The 18232-nt window shown below is 53.9% G+C and overlaps 1 protein-coding gene across 1 annotated transcript; it reads right to left on the bottom strand.

Annotated features, from left to right (window-relative positions):
• Nucleotides 1-8957: 8957 nt before the first annotated feature.
• Nucleotides 8958-17873, bottom strand: CIMIP1 (ciliary microtubule inner protein 1). Its single transcript, XM_075527660.1, has 4 exons — nucleotides 17806-17873; nucleotides 15053-15134; nucleotides 10164-10268; nucleotides 8958-9119 (listed from the first exon to the last, which is right to left on the bottom strand). Exons 1-4 carry the CDS (start codon nucleotides 17871-17873, stop codon nucleotides 8958-8960), a joined length of 417 nt encoding a protein of 138 aa, XP_075383775.1.
• Between the last annotated feature and the right edge of the window lie 359 nt (nucleotides 17874-18232).

An 18232-nucleotide genomic window follows, 5' to 3' on the forward strand; every position in this document is an offset into this window, starting at 1 on the left:
CCTTGTGGGCCTCGGGACCAGTGAGGGTCTATGTGGCCCAGGGCCCAGGGTCTGGGGCAAACTGTTCTGCCAGCAAGCAGAAATGCCGTCTGAAAGCGAGACTGACCCACCCACCTCAGCTCAGCTTCCTTAAGCAGCATTGGAGCAGGGTCCCTGCACTGAAACGTGAGCCCCAAATACACAGCTGGGAGCTTTGCACGTGCCCCACCCCCCAGGGGCCTCGCTTCAAAGGTCTGGCAGGACTTGAAGCGTGTCCTCTGGGCTTGTGTCCATCACGTCGTCTAAGCCCTTCAAGAAACCAGGTCAGGAACGTCAAAGGGAAGCACACGGAGCCCTGCCCTGCTCAGCGAGCTGTACACACAGACCACATCAATGTAGGCAGGATCCTTGGTACGAGCCAATTGAGATCAGCCCCCCAAAAGCCTCCTCATGCCTGGCCCAGCCACTGCCCCCTGGTGCAGGATCCCAGTGGTCATCCATCTCTGATCGACCCGTGGCTGCACTTGGTGAGAAGGGATCGCAACACAGGCCCTCCCTCCCAGCTTCTTTAGGCCAGGGTCCTGCAGCCTCCTTTTGACCATCGATCCCACCAGAATTGCCTGCCCACTAAAGGGGTCTGTGGGCAGGTGGGTGATGCCCACAGAAGGCCACCACGTGGCCACTATGGGTGGTCACGATCCATGTGCAAATGGGGCCTCGGAGCCTGCCATGGGTCCAGGGGTTCAGCCCGACCCACCCAATGCCAGGGGGCTTCACCAGGCTTTCGGGGAAAATGGCATGATCTCTCAATTCCATTTTCCACGAGCTTTTAGAAGTTCCTTCATACACATATGCACTAACTTCTTCTTCTATTACTTATATACATTTATATAATTTCTAAGTCATACGAGGGGGTACACCCCCCCTCACAAAAACCCAGACCAAAGCTCCATTAGGTGGAGCTTTCGTAGTACACATTCTTCCTACGAGTGTGGAGCAACTGGCTCGGAGTTCGTGCAAGCTGCGGCATCACCTGGGAAGGTTCTCGCTGGTCACAGTGAATTTTTTCATAAAAGCCGTTTCACTCAAACCTCATTTTTTTGTGATGGCTGATTTAAGAGAACAGTGTGTGGCTGTGAAATTTTGTTTCCTGCTGGGGAAAAATGCCGCAGAAACTGTTGTGATGTTGAACACAGCTTAGAAGGAGCGCGCTATGGGGGAAAACTCAAGTGTACAACGAATGTTTTTCTCGTCTCAAAAGAAGGTGAAATGTTGATCGACGACAAACCTCATTCTGGACATCCATCAACTTCCTGAACAGACAATAATGCCAACAAAATTCGTGCACCTGTGCTCAAAGGCCAAACACAGGCCATAGGAGAGATGGGGAGGTTATCTCGACTGTCTTGGAGCATGGTTCAGCAAACTTTAGTGGAAGATTTGGGAATGGGAAGGTTGCTATGAAATGTTGTGCTTCAGATTCTGACCAGGGAAAAGAGCGTCAGGTGGAAACATGCAGTGCTTGCAAGAACAGCTCCGAAGTCACCCAGACTCTTTCCTCAAGGTCATTACTCGTGACGAGACCTGGCGCTGTTCTTAGGACCCTGAAAGCAAACCCCAATCAAACCAGTGGAAGACGCCATCACTCCCTCACCCCCAAAAGCTTGTCAAGTGACATCCAAGATCAAGATGAGGCTCATTTGTTCTTTTGATGTGAGGGGGAGAGTGCACTTGGAGTTCGTTCCACCAGGTCAGACGGTTCATCAAGCTTCCTTGCGTGTGGAGGTTTTGAAAAGCTTGTGTAACCGTGGGGACAAAAACATCCTGATTTGTGACAGACAAGGGACTGGTTTTGCCCCCAGGACAACGCACCTGCTCATGCAGCCATCTCAGGGCCCCAGTTTTGGGAAAAAAACCAGCATGCCTCTTCTGCTCCACGCATCTGACTCAGCTGACCTCACTCTGCGCGACTTCTTTCTGTTTCCGTGAATGCAGAGGGATATGAAAGGACAGCAATCTGACGACGCGGAATTAGTAAAGAAGAAAGCAAGGCAGGTGCTCTCAGCCATCCACTCAGATGAGTTTAAAAAATGTTTCCAAGAATGGAATTTGACAATGTGTTTGACAAATGTATTAAGTGTCGTGGAGAGTACTTTGAAGGTGATTCGGTTGTTTGGTTAAAAAATTTAAATACATAGCTTTGAAAAAAATTTCTGTTTGGGGGGGGTATGCCCTCATATACATATGAGAAACACACATACATACATATATGCACACGTGTGAAATCCTTCTTTCATCTACTGGCATGTCTAGAAAGGAGCCTGGTGGCAGAGTGGGTTGCAGGCTGGGCTGCTAACTGCAAGGTCGGCAGTTGAAACTACCAGCTGCTCTTTGCAGAACGCTGGGGCTTTTTAGCCCCGTCAAGAAGGACAGCCCCGGAAGCCCACAGGGGTAGTGCTCTCCTGACCTACGGGGTCAAAATCGGCTCAAAGGCAGCGAGTTTCAGAAAACCATGTGCATGCATATAAGTAATGATTTTACCTCAAGTCCTAAGCCTACATCCACCCACTGCCGTCCGCTCCGTTCTGGCTTGTAACGGCCAATAGGAGAGAGCAGAACTGACCCCCGGGGTTTCTGAGGCGGTCAGTCCTGATGGTCTGTCTCTCACAGACCAGCTGGTGGGTATGAACTGCCGCCAACTGACCTTGCTGTTAGCAGCTCGCATGCCTCATGAGAAAAGGGTTGCAACCCACGTGTGGGCATGAAGCCCTGAAGCCCCTCATACACATGCATGCTGAAGGGCTAAGTTCTTCCTTTATGTAAAACCCAACCAAACTCACTGCCATGCGTCGATGCCCACTCACAGCGACCCTGTAGGACAGGGTAGAACTGCCCCTGTGGGTTTCCGAAGCTATAGATCTTCATAGGAGTAGACCGTCTCTCCCTTCTCCCTGGGAGCAGCTGGTGGTTTTGAACCGCTGACCTCAAGAGTAGCAGCCACATACATAGCCACTATGCCACCAAGGCTCCTTTGTAGCTTTGCGCTGGCGCCAGCAGTCCTTTATTGTGAACGGCCGGGCGGTCAATCTGCTCACTGTGACGGCCACTCTCCTCTGCCAGGGCACTGTGTCTATGGTACAGAGGGCAGGGCTAGCCTCTGTACGCCTCCGGGCTCCTTACTGTTGAGTGCCCTGTACCCAGCACTGGACATAGGCTGGACACCTGCCTTTTGATAGCACGCAGCAAGCAGGCCATCACCAGTCCTCCCGGATGGCATGCTGAGGACGCACCCTGGCAGGGGTCGGGTGAAAAGAATGTATTGTTGGTGCCTTGGGTGGGCGCGGCCTCTTGGCAGCCTTGTGTGCAGAAGCAGGAAGGTCTGCCGGGCCGCACCGTCCTCAGGGCCGAGCCAATCACACCATTACAGCATTGAGTCAGCCTTCTCGGGAGGGGCGCACACGTTACCAGGCATGCTCTCTTCCCCTGGCGATGTTGTGCTGTGTTAGGCACTGGGCAGCAGCCTGCCACTCAGCCGGTCCCTGGGAAAGATAGGAGTGGGCAGTGCACTGGGCAGGGGCAGGGCAGGTGACCAGCAGCTCCCGTGGTGCCTGGAATCCCCACACCAAGCCAGTGTGTGTGTGTGTTCGTGTGTGTGAATGTTATAAACCCACACCAGGCCAGCCTGTGTTTGTGTGCGTGTGTTGGGGGTGGTGTACTATAACCCCATACCAGGAAGCAGGGATTACTTACTAAGCTACAGAGAACTTTGTACGCAGGGAGTCAGTCACTGGAACCCAGAGTAGACCCACACATGGACATAATTACTTACACAAGTGTCTGTGTCTGGGTTCAGGGGTGGGGAGTGGCACTTGGCAGTGCCTGGAATTCCCAGTCTGCTGCCCCCTAGATTCATCATCCCAGAGGATGTCGAGAACTCGGCTTAGTCAGACCCCTCATACAGAGAATAATTCCCTCATTGTTTCCCGGGGCCACACCGTTCTCCCTCCGAGCACCTAGTGGGGTTGAGCCGCCGACCTTTCTCTTAGAAGTCAGGGGTCATCACTGGGCTACTGATGCCCACAGACACCTCTTAGTAATGCAGTTAAACTCAGCAGATGTAAACCTCAGATTTATTCTGGACTCCATTTCTACCCGGCCCTCTGGACTTGGTCCTTGGGTAAATGCTGCCCTTTTGAGCGTCCAGGGTTGGTGGTTCTCACACAGACTGAGTTCGGTTCTGGACCTGAAAGAGGCTTTGAAAGAGTCAGAATCTCTGGGGTTCCACCAGCCTCTATTGGACCAGTAAGCCTGGTCCCTTTTATGTTTTGAGTGCTGGTCCACATTCTCCTCTCACTCTGTCCAGGACCTCCTACTGGGGTCCCTTTCACGGTATTTGGCAGGGACAGCCCGGCACCATCTAGTTCTTCTGGTCTCAGGACTGCAGAGTCTGATGTCTGTGTGTCCTAGATGAGTCCACTGGACTCACTGTGTCCCTGCGTCTTTCCATTCTCATCACTGTTCCTGCCTCTGGACGGGGAGAGGCCCAGGGATGCACCTTCTTAGATGGCTGCTCACAGCTTTTAAGACCCCCAGTCCATATTCCCCAAATGGTGAGTTGTGAATTAAGTTATGCTAATTGACCTTGGTGTGCACCGGGATCCTTGTCCTGAGCTCCCTGGCTCAGCAACCCATTCCCTCTTATGTCTAAGAGGTTTCTGTAACTCCGTCTTATCAAAGTTTGATTCCTTATCAAAGTTGAGAGACTGGTCTTAGAAATATCTCATTGTTGTTAGGTCTGTCTGGTCCTGCGCCAGCCTCATCATCGCTGTGTTCGAGCCCATTGTCCGGGGGCCTCCTCTTTGTCACCACCCCTCTACTTGACCAAGCAGGATGTCCTTATGCAGGGACCGGCCTTTCCTGACAACACATCTGAGGCAGTGAGTTTATTGTGCCAGCCTGGCCTATAAACACATGTGGGGTTAATTGAAGGGCGGAGGGATAAATGGCTCGGTGATTCTCGCCTTGCGAGTTCTCAGGTCTCTCGCTCTTTGATCATCGGACCAGTGTGTGGCTGCCTTGCTTGTTCTTTGCCTCCATTTGCAAGCTACACTACCTGTGGAACACCTAACCCGTAGTCGCTGTAATTTGAGGTTCCTTCAAGACCTGTTTCGCCACACCATTGGAATTTACGTCTCTTGAACTGGGGACTGTCAGACCCTGTCATCTGGCTGACTGTTGGTGACCTGCCTTGCTGTTTGCTGCCCGTGCCTGGATAGCCTGAATTGCTCTACAGAGAACTACCTGGCAGCCCTCAAAACTTGAAGGACTGCCAGTGTCTCACGGGAGTGAGTTGTACTGAGCCATTTGTACTGCTTTATAATTTAATTAACTGTTTATTTCTTATGTTATATATCTATCTGTGTGGATATATATATATTTATTTATTAGCATTCTGGTTTTGTTTCTCTAGGGAACCCCGTCTAACACAACGTCCCAAGCATACGAGATGAAGTGTCGCCAGCCTGGCTTCTCTAAGGAGCACTATGCTCTTACTTCTTCCAAGGCAGATTGGTTTGCTTTCCGGCAGTTCATGGTATTTTCCACATTCTTCACCAGCACTGTAGTTCAGTACGTTGACTCTTTTTGCTGGTGGGGGTGGCTTTATCTGTGGCGACTTGAAGGAGTGCCCAGCTCAGGGTGGCCTTGCAGGACAGGGTAGAACTTCCCCCGTGGGTTCCCTAGGCTGTAAATCTTGACAGAAGCAGAATGGTTTATTTTTCTCCCTTGGACCAGCTGGTGGGTTCGAACCATTAACTGGTGGTTGGTTAGTGTCTGAGCATTTTAACCACTGAGCCACAGGGGCTAATGCAAACGTAGGTCATTCTGAGACATGTTTCCTACACACTCCTTTCTGAGCCAGGATGTCAGCGGAGGGACAGAGTGTGTTTCCCAGAAGCTCACCCACTCTGTGGGGCCTGGGAAACGCCGTGGTGCCTCATGGGGTGTCAGTAACCAGTGGACACCCATTTAGCCCCAAAGAGGTCGTCTCCCGTCAATTGGCAAGTTTGAAACTATGCGGGGTAACTGAGTCCTGCAGGCGTGCCCACCTCGATTCGTGTGTGTGGGAGGGGTGGGGGCATGACGTGTGGACCCAACATGTGTGCCCACAGATCAGCCAGGAGGGCTCCTCATGAGCGTCAGTCTCAGAACCCCCCACCCCCCAGGGCAGCCCTGCCCTGTCCTATAGGGTCACTATGCATCGGCATCCACTCGATGGCAGTACGTTTGCGGCTTTGGGATCTTTAGAGGAGCAGAAAGTCTGATCTTTCTCCCTGATAGCAGTATGGTGGATCGAACCGTTGACCTTGCTGTTAGCAGGACGGTGTATCCCCCACGGTGCTGCCAGGACTCCCTCGTATAAAGATGCACAGCCTGGGAAAACCCGTCCTCCCACACTGTCCACCAGGGTCCCTGAGCATTGGGATCAGCTCAAGGGCAGTGGGTTTGGGCATGTGGTGAGTTGGTGTATAAATTATTGGAGGCAAAACCCCCCACCCTGAGTGGTTTCTTAGAAGCTGGTGAGTCTTCCCGACGTCTAACCACCAGTGTATTGACAAGAGCAACGAACTCCTAGAGGACAGGTGCTTAGCCTGGAGGAAGGCTTGCTTCCGTGGCAGGAGGACAGGCAGTGGGCTAAGGGGATGCTTTGTGTGTCTTGTTCAAAAGACATAGCCTTTAGGACCGGGGCCCTGGGATTTGTGTTCTCCCAAGGAACTGGAGCTATGGGGAATCAAACACGGTGCTGTGGGTTAAGCGTGGGGCTGCTAACCCCAAGGTCAGCCGTTCAAACGCCCCAGCTGCTCTGCAGGAGGAAGATGAGGCTGTCTGCCTTGGTAAAGAGGCAGTCTCAAATACCCACTGGGGCAGTTCTTCCCATGGGGACTCTCTAGGGTCGCTGTGAGTCAGCATTTGCATTGATGGCAGGGAGTTTGGTTTGAGTTTGGCACGCATAGGAAAGGCCCCTGCTGGCCCCACCAATGTGCGTCCATGACTAACCAAAAGGCCAGTGGTCCACACCCCTGCCTGTCCTGCAGCCCCTAGCAACACCCAGAAGAAGGTTATCTGGCCACCTGCTCTGTAGAGGGGGCCACAGAATATCCATGGAACAGTCTTATTCTGCATCTGGGGTCGCCGTGAGCCCACATCTGCCCTGAGGCCGTGGACCTGATGCCGGGTTTCCTTGGACAGGGTAGAAACGTGCCCAGTGTTTTCACTGCTCTGTGATGTGACCACCACGGAGGGCACAGCAGCTTTGAAGACCCTCACACTGGGGACTTTGGATCCCCCTGCTCAGCGCCAGCCCTGTCCTGTCTACCCTAACCTGGAGAGTTAGGGCTGCCAGGTGGCAGGGGCCAGCCTGTGGAGACCAGGCTGGAAGCTGCCCATCTGAGCCTCCATGAGTCCTCTGGCAGCCTGGGTGGGCTCTGGGGCACCCAGGAGCCCCCACATTCCTCCTCTGCTAGGCATCCTGCTGCTGCAGTGTGGGGGCCGGCACGTGCCCGGGGTAATGATACTGGGAGCCACGTGTGTGCATCCAGAGACTAAAAAATCACAGGCTGGTCTGGGCGGTCCTTCTCGGGCACAGGTGCCCACCCTCTCCCCACCCCCTCGCAGTCGCCAGGAGGGAACGCCATGCCGAGGGGGGCCCAGATGTGCTCTCTGGCCCTTGCAGCCACGGGGAGCATCTGATTACAGGAAGGGACGCCCCGTGCCTGCAGCTGGGGTTGAAACACCCAAACACGGAGATTTAAAAGGGCCAAGCATCCGGTTGTTTAGTCTATACCAAGCCAGACATCTGGGTGATGGGAAACAGCTTTGGCTGGAGCAGGCCACGTGACCTGGCCTCATCCCACACAGCCCAGGGGCACCACAGGGAGAAGAGAAGCACACTCCCAGGGGTGTCCAGTGTCCTGCTCCTCTTCTTCTCAGGACCCAGGGCACCCTGGTAGGGCAGCAGCAACACACCCGGCTGCAGCCAAAGGGCCACCGGTTTGAGACCACATCAAGGTTCTTCGGGAGAAAGACCTGGTAACCAATCTGCCCCCATGAAGATGGGCTCCTTGCCAGGTACATGGGACAGGTAGATGTGGCAGTGGCCTAACCACAGTGCTGCCTGGCTCCTCTGTGGGTCCTGCCCTAGGCACGCCCCAGTCCTCGGTTGCTATGACAGCAGTTCACTAGAGTCCAGACCGGCGTGTTGGCCTGCCAACCACAGGCAACCTTGGCCTCTCTCTGCACATGCATGAGCGTGGGGAGGTGAGAGGGTACAATTTGAGGTGTCTAGCAGCCCTGCAGGATTCCCTGGGGGGTACAAACGGGGAATGTACTGGAGGGTTGGGGGTTCAAGTCTCTTCAAGGCACTGATGTACTGTGGCCCCCACAGGAGGAAAGACCTGGCCTCATGCCTCTGTTCTCCTCACACATGGGGTAGAGTGCCTACGGAACCCATCTGCCGCCAGAGGCAGGTCCAGCGCCGGCGACTGGCATCACCAGCAAGTCCCTTGTGGGGCCTGGGGTTGAGGGCCACCCCACCGCAGCAGAGGGGCATGTGCTCCACAGGGAACTCCCAGAGCTGGTCTCCAGGCCTTTCTGCCAAGTGGGTTCGAACCCCCAACCGTCCGCCCAGCGGCTGTTTGAACTGCACACATGCTGGTGAAATGAGCCACTCATGGCTTCTACACGCCGTGTCTAGGCAGTCTCAAGATATTAAAACCAACCACCCACCACAGAGTCTCACTTGCCAAGTTTATCACCAGAGCAGGAAGAGGGAGAGGGCGCCCAGGCAGGGAAGCGGGCTCAGGTGAACTGTAGTGTCCCAGGAGTGCGTGCTCCACTGCACCCCATAGGCATGTGGGGAGGAAGGCTGTCCTGGGGAGGCAGTGGGTGCCTGCAGCCCCAGCACCCATGGCCCAGCCCCCTCAGTGGATGCCCTGCTTGGGCCAGCCCAGCTCTGCGGCATAGGCGCCCTTGCAGCTCCGGATCTCGCGGTCAAGTTCCAGGTGCCTGTTGAGGCCCGGCCGCCCAGATCGCCAGCCAATGAAGCCCTGGGTCGTCTCGGGGATTGGGGGAGACGGGAGGATCTGGAATGGAAAGGCAGGGCCCGAGTCAGCCCCAGGGGACTGCGCTCGACAGGTGAACAGAAGACCAGAAGTTGGAAAAAAAAAAACCCTCCCCCGAGACATCTCAGAAGAAAGGCCTGGCACCCTGTGCCCCCCTCCCCCCCAAATCATCCTTCGAAAGCCCGTGGAGTCCAGTCCTGCTCTGACATGGCCAGGGTCCCTAGGAGGGCAGTGGGCTCGGCCCAGGGTCACCCAGGTGACCCCACTGTTGGTTCTCCGGATGGGGAAGGCAATCGGGTTTTGGGAAAAAAACAAAACAGGAAAATTGGATTTGAGCAGAAATGAAAAGTCCCATATTTTGTCCGTCCATTCCATGGGCAGATTGGAAGTGTCTGGAAAGTGAGGGACAATGTTCAGGCGGTGCCCTTCTCCGCCGCTTTGATTTGAGACCATCTCTGACTGTGATTACAAGGCCACTGGGACAGTGACATGCCTGCTGGAGAGAACCGGGGTTGGGGGGGGGGGCAGTCCAATTTCCCATGGACTCAGCTCCTCCTTCACGAGAGGGACTCAGGGGCGGGCAGGCAGCCACCTGTGGGTGAAGTCCCTTTACAGATGTGCTTGAGGAAGAACTGAAGTTTGTTTCCCAAGAGACCACCTGTGGGAAGGGCCATCAGTGGATGCAGGGGACTTGGAGTTTTCTTGGATAAGCTACAGGCAGGAGTCAGTGCGCAGCTGCCACCTAGGAGGTCAGTACTTGGAACTCAGCCCTGGCGCCACCACAGAAAACACCTGGCTGATGTGCTCCTGGCCGCATCTGCTTGCTGGACCATTGTAAGGGCATCGGCAAGGACGGCGAAGGACTTGGTGGGCTGCCGGAAGAGCAGTCGGACTGGACTGGAAGAGGGAGAGCCAGGTGCGCTGTGACTCCACGATGGAGAGCTGGTCTCAGGCACTTTGGACGTGTCACCTGGAGGGATCAGTGCCTGTAGAAGGACACCATGGTCCCTCACAGAGATGGATGTGTACCCCCAGAGTCTTTGACAAATGACACCGCAAACGAACCTTGATGTATTTCTCCACAGGGGTCACCGGCCGGATGTGGAAATGCTCTGGTAGCTTGAGTTTGGGCTGTGGGCTGGGGAGCTCTTCTCCTCCATGCTTGATCAACTGCAACATTGTCCCCAGAGACGACATTTTATGAAGACAAAAGCCAGGCTCGGAGGTGTTACCTGGCTTATCTCCATAACACAGTTACAAAGGAGCCCGCTCCTTCACCAATCCATCCATCCATCCATCCATCCATCCATCCATCCATCCATCCATCCATCCACCCACCCATGCATCCATTCAGTCACCCACCCATGCATGCACCCACCTGCCCACCCCTCCATCTACCATTCTATCCATCACAATGACCATTAAGCACATCCCGACTCAGGTGACTGCAGGTATGTCAAAGCAGAACTGTGCCCACTGGCTGTCCAATGGCTGGTTTAGAAGGTAGACCGCTGGACCTGACTTTCTTTCAAGGTGCCTCCAGGTGGACTTGAACTTCTCACTGGGCGCAGCAGGCGAGCACACTCGTCATTTGTACCACAGAGGCTCCCAGGAGGAAGCAGGGGGCATTTTACCATGGACCCCTACCTGCTCACTGCTGACTCCTACCCTCCCAGTGGCCCCCAGAGAAAACGCCACAGCCTGGTGGGTGGGTGGGGGGCAGGAAGCGGCGAATGGAGCCTCACCAGCAAGGGTCCAGGGCCAGCTTTCCAAACCTCCCAGGAGAACCTCCGCCTCTTTTTTTATATTGCAAAGTGATTTTGAACTCTTTGAAAACCCTATTTAATTACATACAAAGAGTGTTAACTTCGATTCCTTGCTGCATATTATATTAATAAGGACTCATTTATGCCTAAAATTTCAAATTGCACAGCTTCTTAGGAAGTTAAAAAAAAGAAAAGAAAAAGAAAGAGCCAACCATCTCATTTAGAACACCACCATTTCAAAGCTGGTGGGGTGCGGTGAAGTATAAATGGAGTTTGCACCACCTCGAATCCCGAGTGTTTTGCATTTTATGGTTCTGAACTACACCCCCCCGAAACACTGGCCTTCTGAGAAAGAGGTGGTCCTTGTGTTGGGTCCTGCACAGAGTTCAAAGGCCACGGAGGCCCAGGTCAGCATTTTGTCTTTCTGGGCTGTCTTTCTTTCTTTTAAAAAGACATTTGAAATGCAACTTTATTCCAAGTTCTAAATGAAAAGGAATGGGAATGACAGTTAACAAACAACACAGCACCGCTGAATATTGCGATGTGACTGTGGTGGTCTTGTACGCGGATCCCAAGAAAGAAAAATATATTCCAAAACATCTGGGTGTGCGGGTCAGAAGAAGAAGGTTTAACCGCCACCCTCCCTCCGAAGCCCATTCATCCCTTCAGCCTCGCAGAGATGAGCTGGTTCTGCTGCGCTGGGTCAGGGGAGGAGAGCGGCCGACACCCTACACCAGGGACATGGCGGGGCGGAGGCCTGTGAAACCAGACTTCTGACGCTGGGCCCCAGTTTCCTTTTCTCACACACCATCCTCATCCGGGCCACCTCTAAGTCATGCTCTTCCTGTGCTGCCCATCAAGCTGGCTCCCTAACCACCCCGGGTGGGGCAGGAGCAGGCATGGCAACCAACGCCAAGTCAGGCTCTGTCACGAGTCCCTGGCACGCCGATGGAAGGGCTGTCCAAAGCTGTGGTTCCCTTGGCAGAAGTGCCACGGCACTGAGGTTCTTGTTTCGGGGGACGGCGACGACGGCTGTTGCTTTCACTTTCTGGCTCTTCGTGTCCACTTGTTCCACCCAGCATGGTGGGTACGTTCTCACACCCCCCTGGCAGGGCACGTTCTTGTAAGTAATCCTTGAGGGACCGTCGAGCAGGACAGTGGCGCACCGGGCTGGGAGCTGATTGCCATCTCAGTCCTTCCCTGTTTCTTGGCAGGTTGGCTTTCACAGGCCCTCTGTGTGGATAGAATACAGGGGTGGGGGGTGAGGGTAGTCCACACTACTTCTCAGCTCCACCGGATGACGCTTCGCAGATGCCCTCTTCCCGCACCACCGTCACCACCAGGGCGAACTTGAACTGGGCTTCGGGCTCTCCTTGGGCGGTCAAGTTGATGGGTCTCTCAGACGCGTCTCCAGGCTGTGTGTGGCTCAGGGCCGGGCTTCATGGGGCATGATGGGTCGAATGTGCTCCCAGAAGGCAGTCCTGGGGACGCAGCGGTTCAGTGCTCAGCTGCTAGCAGAAAGGGTGAGGAAGCCCTCCGTGGGAACTTCTACCCCACCCCGTAGTTTCCTTCCTACCTGGGAGCAGGTTTGCTTTATGTACATGAGGCTGTGCTGGTGTGGACGAGGTCTCAAGCCGATTATCTTGAGACCCAGCATTAGCTGGAAGAGGAAGCCAGCCCAGACGGCAGGGAGAAGGAGGCCAGGGCCCCTGAATATCGCCAAGAAACCAAGGGACAGGAGGTAGGAAGAGACAGGCCAAAGGAGTTCGTGTCTCCAAGTTGGTACCCACTGGGTTAGAAGCCCAGTGGGTTACAAGTTGGTCTGCTAAATACAGGGTTGGTGGTTCAAATCCAGCGGGTGCTCAGAGGAAGAATAATGATGGTTTCTTGTCCCATAAAGGCAGACAGTCTGGGGAAGCCCCCGGGGCAGTTCACTCTGTCCTGTAGGCTCGAGATGAGTCAGAATCGATTGGGTGGCAGTGAGCTTGGCCTGCTGTGGGAGCACCCCACAAAGCTTTCTGTATAAAGCCTCACTATGTGGTATCTTGAATAATACACAGAACTTTCAGGCCAACACCTGGGATTCTGTATTCTGAGCAATCAGAACAGGACAGAGCTTGGCTAATGGCCTGGAGTGAGACCAGTGGACTCATGGTCAGTGTCCCCATCACTCCTTATTGACCGTGCCAGGCCCCTTCTGTTTCTGTCACCCATCTGGTTCCCGTGCGCTGTGGACTTGAGACCCTCGGTACGTCTGTCACCAGCGAATGCGTGTACATACAACTGCCTTCTGACCGGACTATGCTTCTCAGCACCACCCATCCCACTGACAAGATGAGAGAGGACAATGGTCCCGTTGTACAGGTGGGGAACCAGGGGCACATGTGGCAAAATCAGACTGAGCAGTTCTTCGTGCCATGTCCTCACTTTATACGCTGTGGACCTCACATTTCTTTGAGCGCTGTTTCCCAATCTGTGTAACAAAATCAGGAGAGGTGTGCATCAGAGTTGAATTCGTTCATCCTACTTATTTCCATCTATCCATGGAGCAAATCAACAGACGACTTTGGATTATACAAAGCAGAATGGGGCAGCAGGGTCGGAGGAAGGCTTGCTAACAACCTGAGGTATGCAGATGGCACGGCCGTGCTGGTTGAAAGCGAGGCCTTGAAGCCCTTGCTGATGAAGATCAAGGACTGCAGCCTTCAGTGTGGATCACAACTGAGTGTCCAGAAGACCAAAACCCTCACCGGGGGGCCAGTGGGTAGCATCATGACAAATGGAGAAGAGACTGCAGTTGTCCAGGATTTCATGTCCCTGGATCCACATCAGTGCTCAAGAGGCAGCATCAGGAGCTGCAAGGACCTGCTGCACTGGTCACATCTGTCCCACGAGACCTCTTTAAAGTGTGGAAGAGCAAGGATGTCACTTTGACCCAAAGGGTGGCATTTTCAATCACCTCCGATGCCAGTGAAGGTTGAACAACGAATAAGGAGAATGGGCGCATCTGGATTACGGTGCTGGCCGTGGACATGGGCAGCACCATGGGCCGCTAGAACAACAATACAGCTGTCTCGGAAGAAGTGCAGCCGGAGCACTCTTGAGAAGCAAGCGCTGACACGTGATCTCATGTGCTTTGGACGTGGTATCCAGAGAGATGGGTCCCTGGAAAAGGACATCCGACAAACTCAACACACTCACTCCCAACGAGTGGATTCCGATCTGTAGCCCCCCTGTAGGATAGGGTAAGACCACCCTGGGCATTTCCTCGCCTAGAACTTTCTCCTGGGGAGCAGCTGGTGCTTTCGAACTGCTGACCTTGTGGTTAGCAGCCCAACACGTCAGCTACTTCACCACCTGAGCTCATGCTTTGTAAATGGGAAAAAAAGCGGCGGCCATGGACCAGACGGATGGAACCCACAGCTGCAGTGACAACCCCCCCCCCCTACACACACACAACAGTTGTGAGGATGGCTCAGCAGAGCGGGTGTTCCCTCTGCTGCACGGCTGCTGGATGTGATGGCCTTGACCCCACCAGCAAAATAGGCATCGGCAGAGTCCACCTACACACTGTGCGGCTTCAGTGGGCTGGTCTAGAGGAAGCACTTAGTGCAGGGGTTACCGGATTCATACCAGTAGCAAAATGACAGTGATGAAGTAGCAATGAAAATAATGTTATGGTTGGGGGTCACTCCCACATGAGGAGCTGTATTAAAGAGTCGTGGCATTAGGAAGATCGAGAGCAACTGGTTTAGTGCCTTCTTGGCAGGTCTGAGAACTGAGGAAGCCCAGGGGTCAGGGTCATGGGAGGAGGAAGGGGAGGGGAAAACCTGGCTGCCTACAAGTTGAGACATCTCACCTACAACGTGCTACAAACAACATCTTCTCGGGAGCCTCGTTGGTGCCAATGGGGGATGTGCTCGGTTGCTAAGGCCTGGGCTTCAAGTCCACCCCAAGGCACCTCTGAAGACAGGTCTGTCTGGGGACCTGTTCCTAAACAAATCAGCCACTTGGAACCTTCCAGAGTGCAGTGCTGCTCGACACACGGAACACTTGGGTCCCCGGGAATCACAGTGGCCTGCGGGCAGTTGGGGAAAATCTCCATCTCTCAAATGAACTGCTTCAGGACTGGGTCTTTCTTCTCCCCCACGCTTGGGTCACAAGCCAGCTCATCCAACATGTAGTTACCTCCTCAAAGGGGGTTGTTAAGAAGCCCCAGTTCTGGGCCCAGTTCTTCCGCGCTTCCTTTTCAGCCTCCAGGCGGCATTTCCTGGGAAAAGACGGTTTCTGAGTGAGTTACTTAATTTATTGTGCCAACCTGGCCAATAAACACATGTGGGATTAATTGAAGGGCAGAGAGATAAATGGCTCAGTGAACCTCGCCTTTGTAGTTCTCGGGTCTCTTGCTTTGTGATGGTCACACCAGGGTTGAGCTGCCTTAGCCAGTTCCTGCTTCAGCTGGCAAGGCTCACTTCTTGCAAGACATCCCCAAAGAGAAGCCACATGGACCTACCCTGATGCAGCTCTGGGTGCTGGAGTAGGCCGGGTGGAGACTCCTACCAGCACTGAGATGCTTACACATTCACTGACTCAGCTTTCCTCCTGCAGTCGGCATCATTGTGTCTGTTTTGTGAGATGGAGGAGGACTTTGTGGACTGGTGATGGACATATGGGTTAATGGGTTAATGTTGGGCTTGTGGGCTTGGGCAGCACTGGGTTGGGATGTTTTCTTGATGCACACTTAACCTGTATATAAAACTCTCTCTTATACATGAGTTGCTGTGGATGACTTGTTTCTCTAAAGTACCCAGACTAATACACTGAGCCAGGTGAGAGGAGCCAAGCCCACTGGAAAGGAGGTGGTGGTCTGCCACGCAGGCAGAGTGTCGACTCTGCAGGGGATGCGCTGGGTTCCACCAGGCCTGCCCCGTCCCCGCAGCAGCCTCTCAATGGGAGGCTGTATCCAGGGAGTTACTCAGGGAGCAGGGAGGGCTGGGGCTGACCCCTGGGAACATTCCAGACCCCAGAACAGTGTTTCCCAAAGTGGGTGTTCCTGCCCCCTGGGGCTAAGACAATCCTTGTGGGGGGGGGGCAGCAAAAGCAGATGCCTCACTTTACCCCTGCATGGTGGACTACAGACTACTAAAGTGTTTAACTAGCAGGGGTTGCTGGGTAATTTACATTTTGGAAAGGGGCAGCCGGGCACCTGTGTTCTAAACCAGGGATGGGGAAACCATTTTTCTGCCAAAAGTCATTTGGATATTGATAACATCATTCCCAGGCCACAGTGGCCAGGCGTTTAGCTGACTCACCTCTAATGTCAAGGCGGGGACTGCTTCTCTTTGGTGAGGTGTGTGATGTTAGCCAGTATTGCTGCTATTCCGGGCCATATGTGGCCCTCAGACTGGACGCTCCCCAGCCTTGCCCTGACCCTTTCTCTGTGTAGTGGACACACACACACACACACACACACACACACACACACACACACTCAGAAATGATAGAGGCCCACATTTTGTTTCCTTGTGCTCAGGGCCCTGGGGCAGGCAGGGGCAACTTCAGCACCTGAGGTGCAAACTTTAAGGAGGCGCCAACTCTCAGGCCTTGTGAGTGCTGTACCTGCACACACAGGGCACCAAGATCCAGCACCCCCTTAAGTGTTGAGCTCCAGGTGCACAAGACCTCTTTAGAGTTCTGAAAGGCAAGGGTGTTACTTTGAGGACTGAAGTGCACCTGACCCATGCCTGTCAAAGTAAGGACCCTGGATAAAGAAGGTGGACGCAGAATTGATACCTTTGAGCTAGGGTGGGCAGTGAAAACTATTGAGAATACCAGGGATTGGCAAAAGAACAAACATCTGTCTTGGAAGAAGTACGGCCAGAATGCTCCTTGGAGGCAAGGATGGAGAGACTTGGTTTCCAGTACTTTGGGCACGGGGTCAGGAGAGACCATCCCTGCACAAGGACAGCGGGGTTGTAAAACAGAAGGGCAGCAAAAAGAGGAAGGGCCAAGAGGAGAGGAGACGGATTGTTCCAATCTGCCCTAGAGGCTGCTGGGAGTCGGGATCAACTTCAAGGCAAGTGGGCTTTTTAAGGCAAAATTTTCACGAGGAAGTGGTAAAAATGAGAGAGATGGCACATCAATAACCGATGTTTAGGAGAAAACAATTATGTTTCCTTGTTCCTAAACGTTATCCATTTACATCTAAATGGGCAGTGTGCTTAATTGGTTAAAACTTCAAAACGACAGGATGATACTATTTAGCAAACTGATAGACTGCCAATTAAAAATGTCCATTACAAGCATTTACAGAGCACAGCCAATCTGAGAAAATCGATTTTAAAATGCAATTCCATGACCACCCTTCCCCCAAATGAGGATGGGAGGTAGAAAGTTGGCTGAGATGGTCATCCCTCCTTCCAATGGGATAAATAGGAAGACATCTCGTTTCTTTTTAAATTCAACGAGTACATTAGTAGGCTTGCTGGTGGTGAAGTGGTTTCGCATTAGGCTGCTAACCCGTGAGGTCAGCGGTTCAAAACCACCCGGGGGAGAAAGACTCTGCTTTCTACTCCCACACACAGTGACAGTCTCCGAAACCCATGGGAGCAGTTTTATCCTGTCCTGTAGGGCCGCTCTGAGTCTGAATCGATGGCTGTGAGAAAGCCCTCGAAAAGTGAGTATTTGCTTATTCTTGTAAAGCTACACGTACAACACCAGGGAGCTTCGAAAACTGGTGGCAAATTCCAGGTTCTTCGGATCCCATCTCCCCGTCCCACCCCTGCCAGTTAGGGTGAGTCTGAGAGAAGAGGCAGGCTACCCCATCGCCAGGTGTCTCAAACTTGGCCCCTAGTCAGAGGCTGCCAGGTGTGCACAGCTGGGGCTGACCCGGCACACGTGGGCAAGGAATCCGCGCGGGACACCTCGTTACCGGGTCTCACCAGATCTCATCCTGAGCCACGAAGTTCAAGCGCTCCACCGCAGCCGTGCTGATGGGCTTCTGGGCCATGAGACCAAGATCTGGGCTCCCTGGCAAGCACAGACCCAGAGCACGGTGTTTCTCGTTGTCCGGGAGACCGGTTGCTAGGCAACGCGAGACGCGGGCGGAGGTGGAGCCCTTCCACCTGGCAGGGGCGGGGCCTCTGGGCTCTGGGGGCGGGGCCGTCCTGGGGAGCTTGCCCTTTGCGAGTCCCTCCACCACCACCTCCCGGACCCCACTTTCTGCTGGAAACTTCCAGACCTAGCCCCCTCCCCTTCTAAATGGGAGGGTGGATCCCTGGCTGGGCAGCGGGCACATGTCCCGCCGAGATCTGCCCGGTGCGCTGTGCAGAAACACCAGCAGCTCGCTCAATCGCTGCAGAAACACTG

Source organism: Tenrec ecaudatus, chromosome 12 (assembly GCF_050624435.1).
Source record: "Tenrec ecaudatus isolate mTenEca1 chromosome 12, mTenEca1.hap1, whole genome shotgun sequence".
NCBI classification, from domain to species: Eukaryota; Metazoa; Chordata; class Mammalia; order Afrosoricida; family Tenrecidae; genus Tenrec; species Tenrec ecaudatus.

Coding starts and splice junctions, on each gene's coding strand:
- CIMIP1 (XM_075527660.1), bottom strand. CDS start 17,873: ATGGCCCAGAAGCCCATCAGCACGGCTGCGGTGGAGCGCTTGAACTTC. Junction 15,135..17,805: donor GTGGCTCAGGATGAGATCTG/GTGAGACCCGGT, acceptor GTCTTTTCCCAG/GAAATGCCGCCTGGAGGCTG. Junction 10,269..15,052: donor TAACAACCCCCTTTGAGGAG/GTAACTACATGT, acceptor ACAATGTTGCAG/TTGATCAAGCATGGAGGAGA.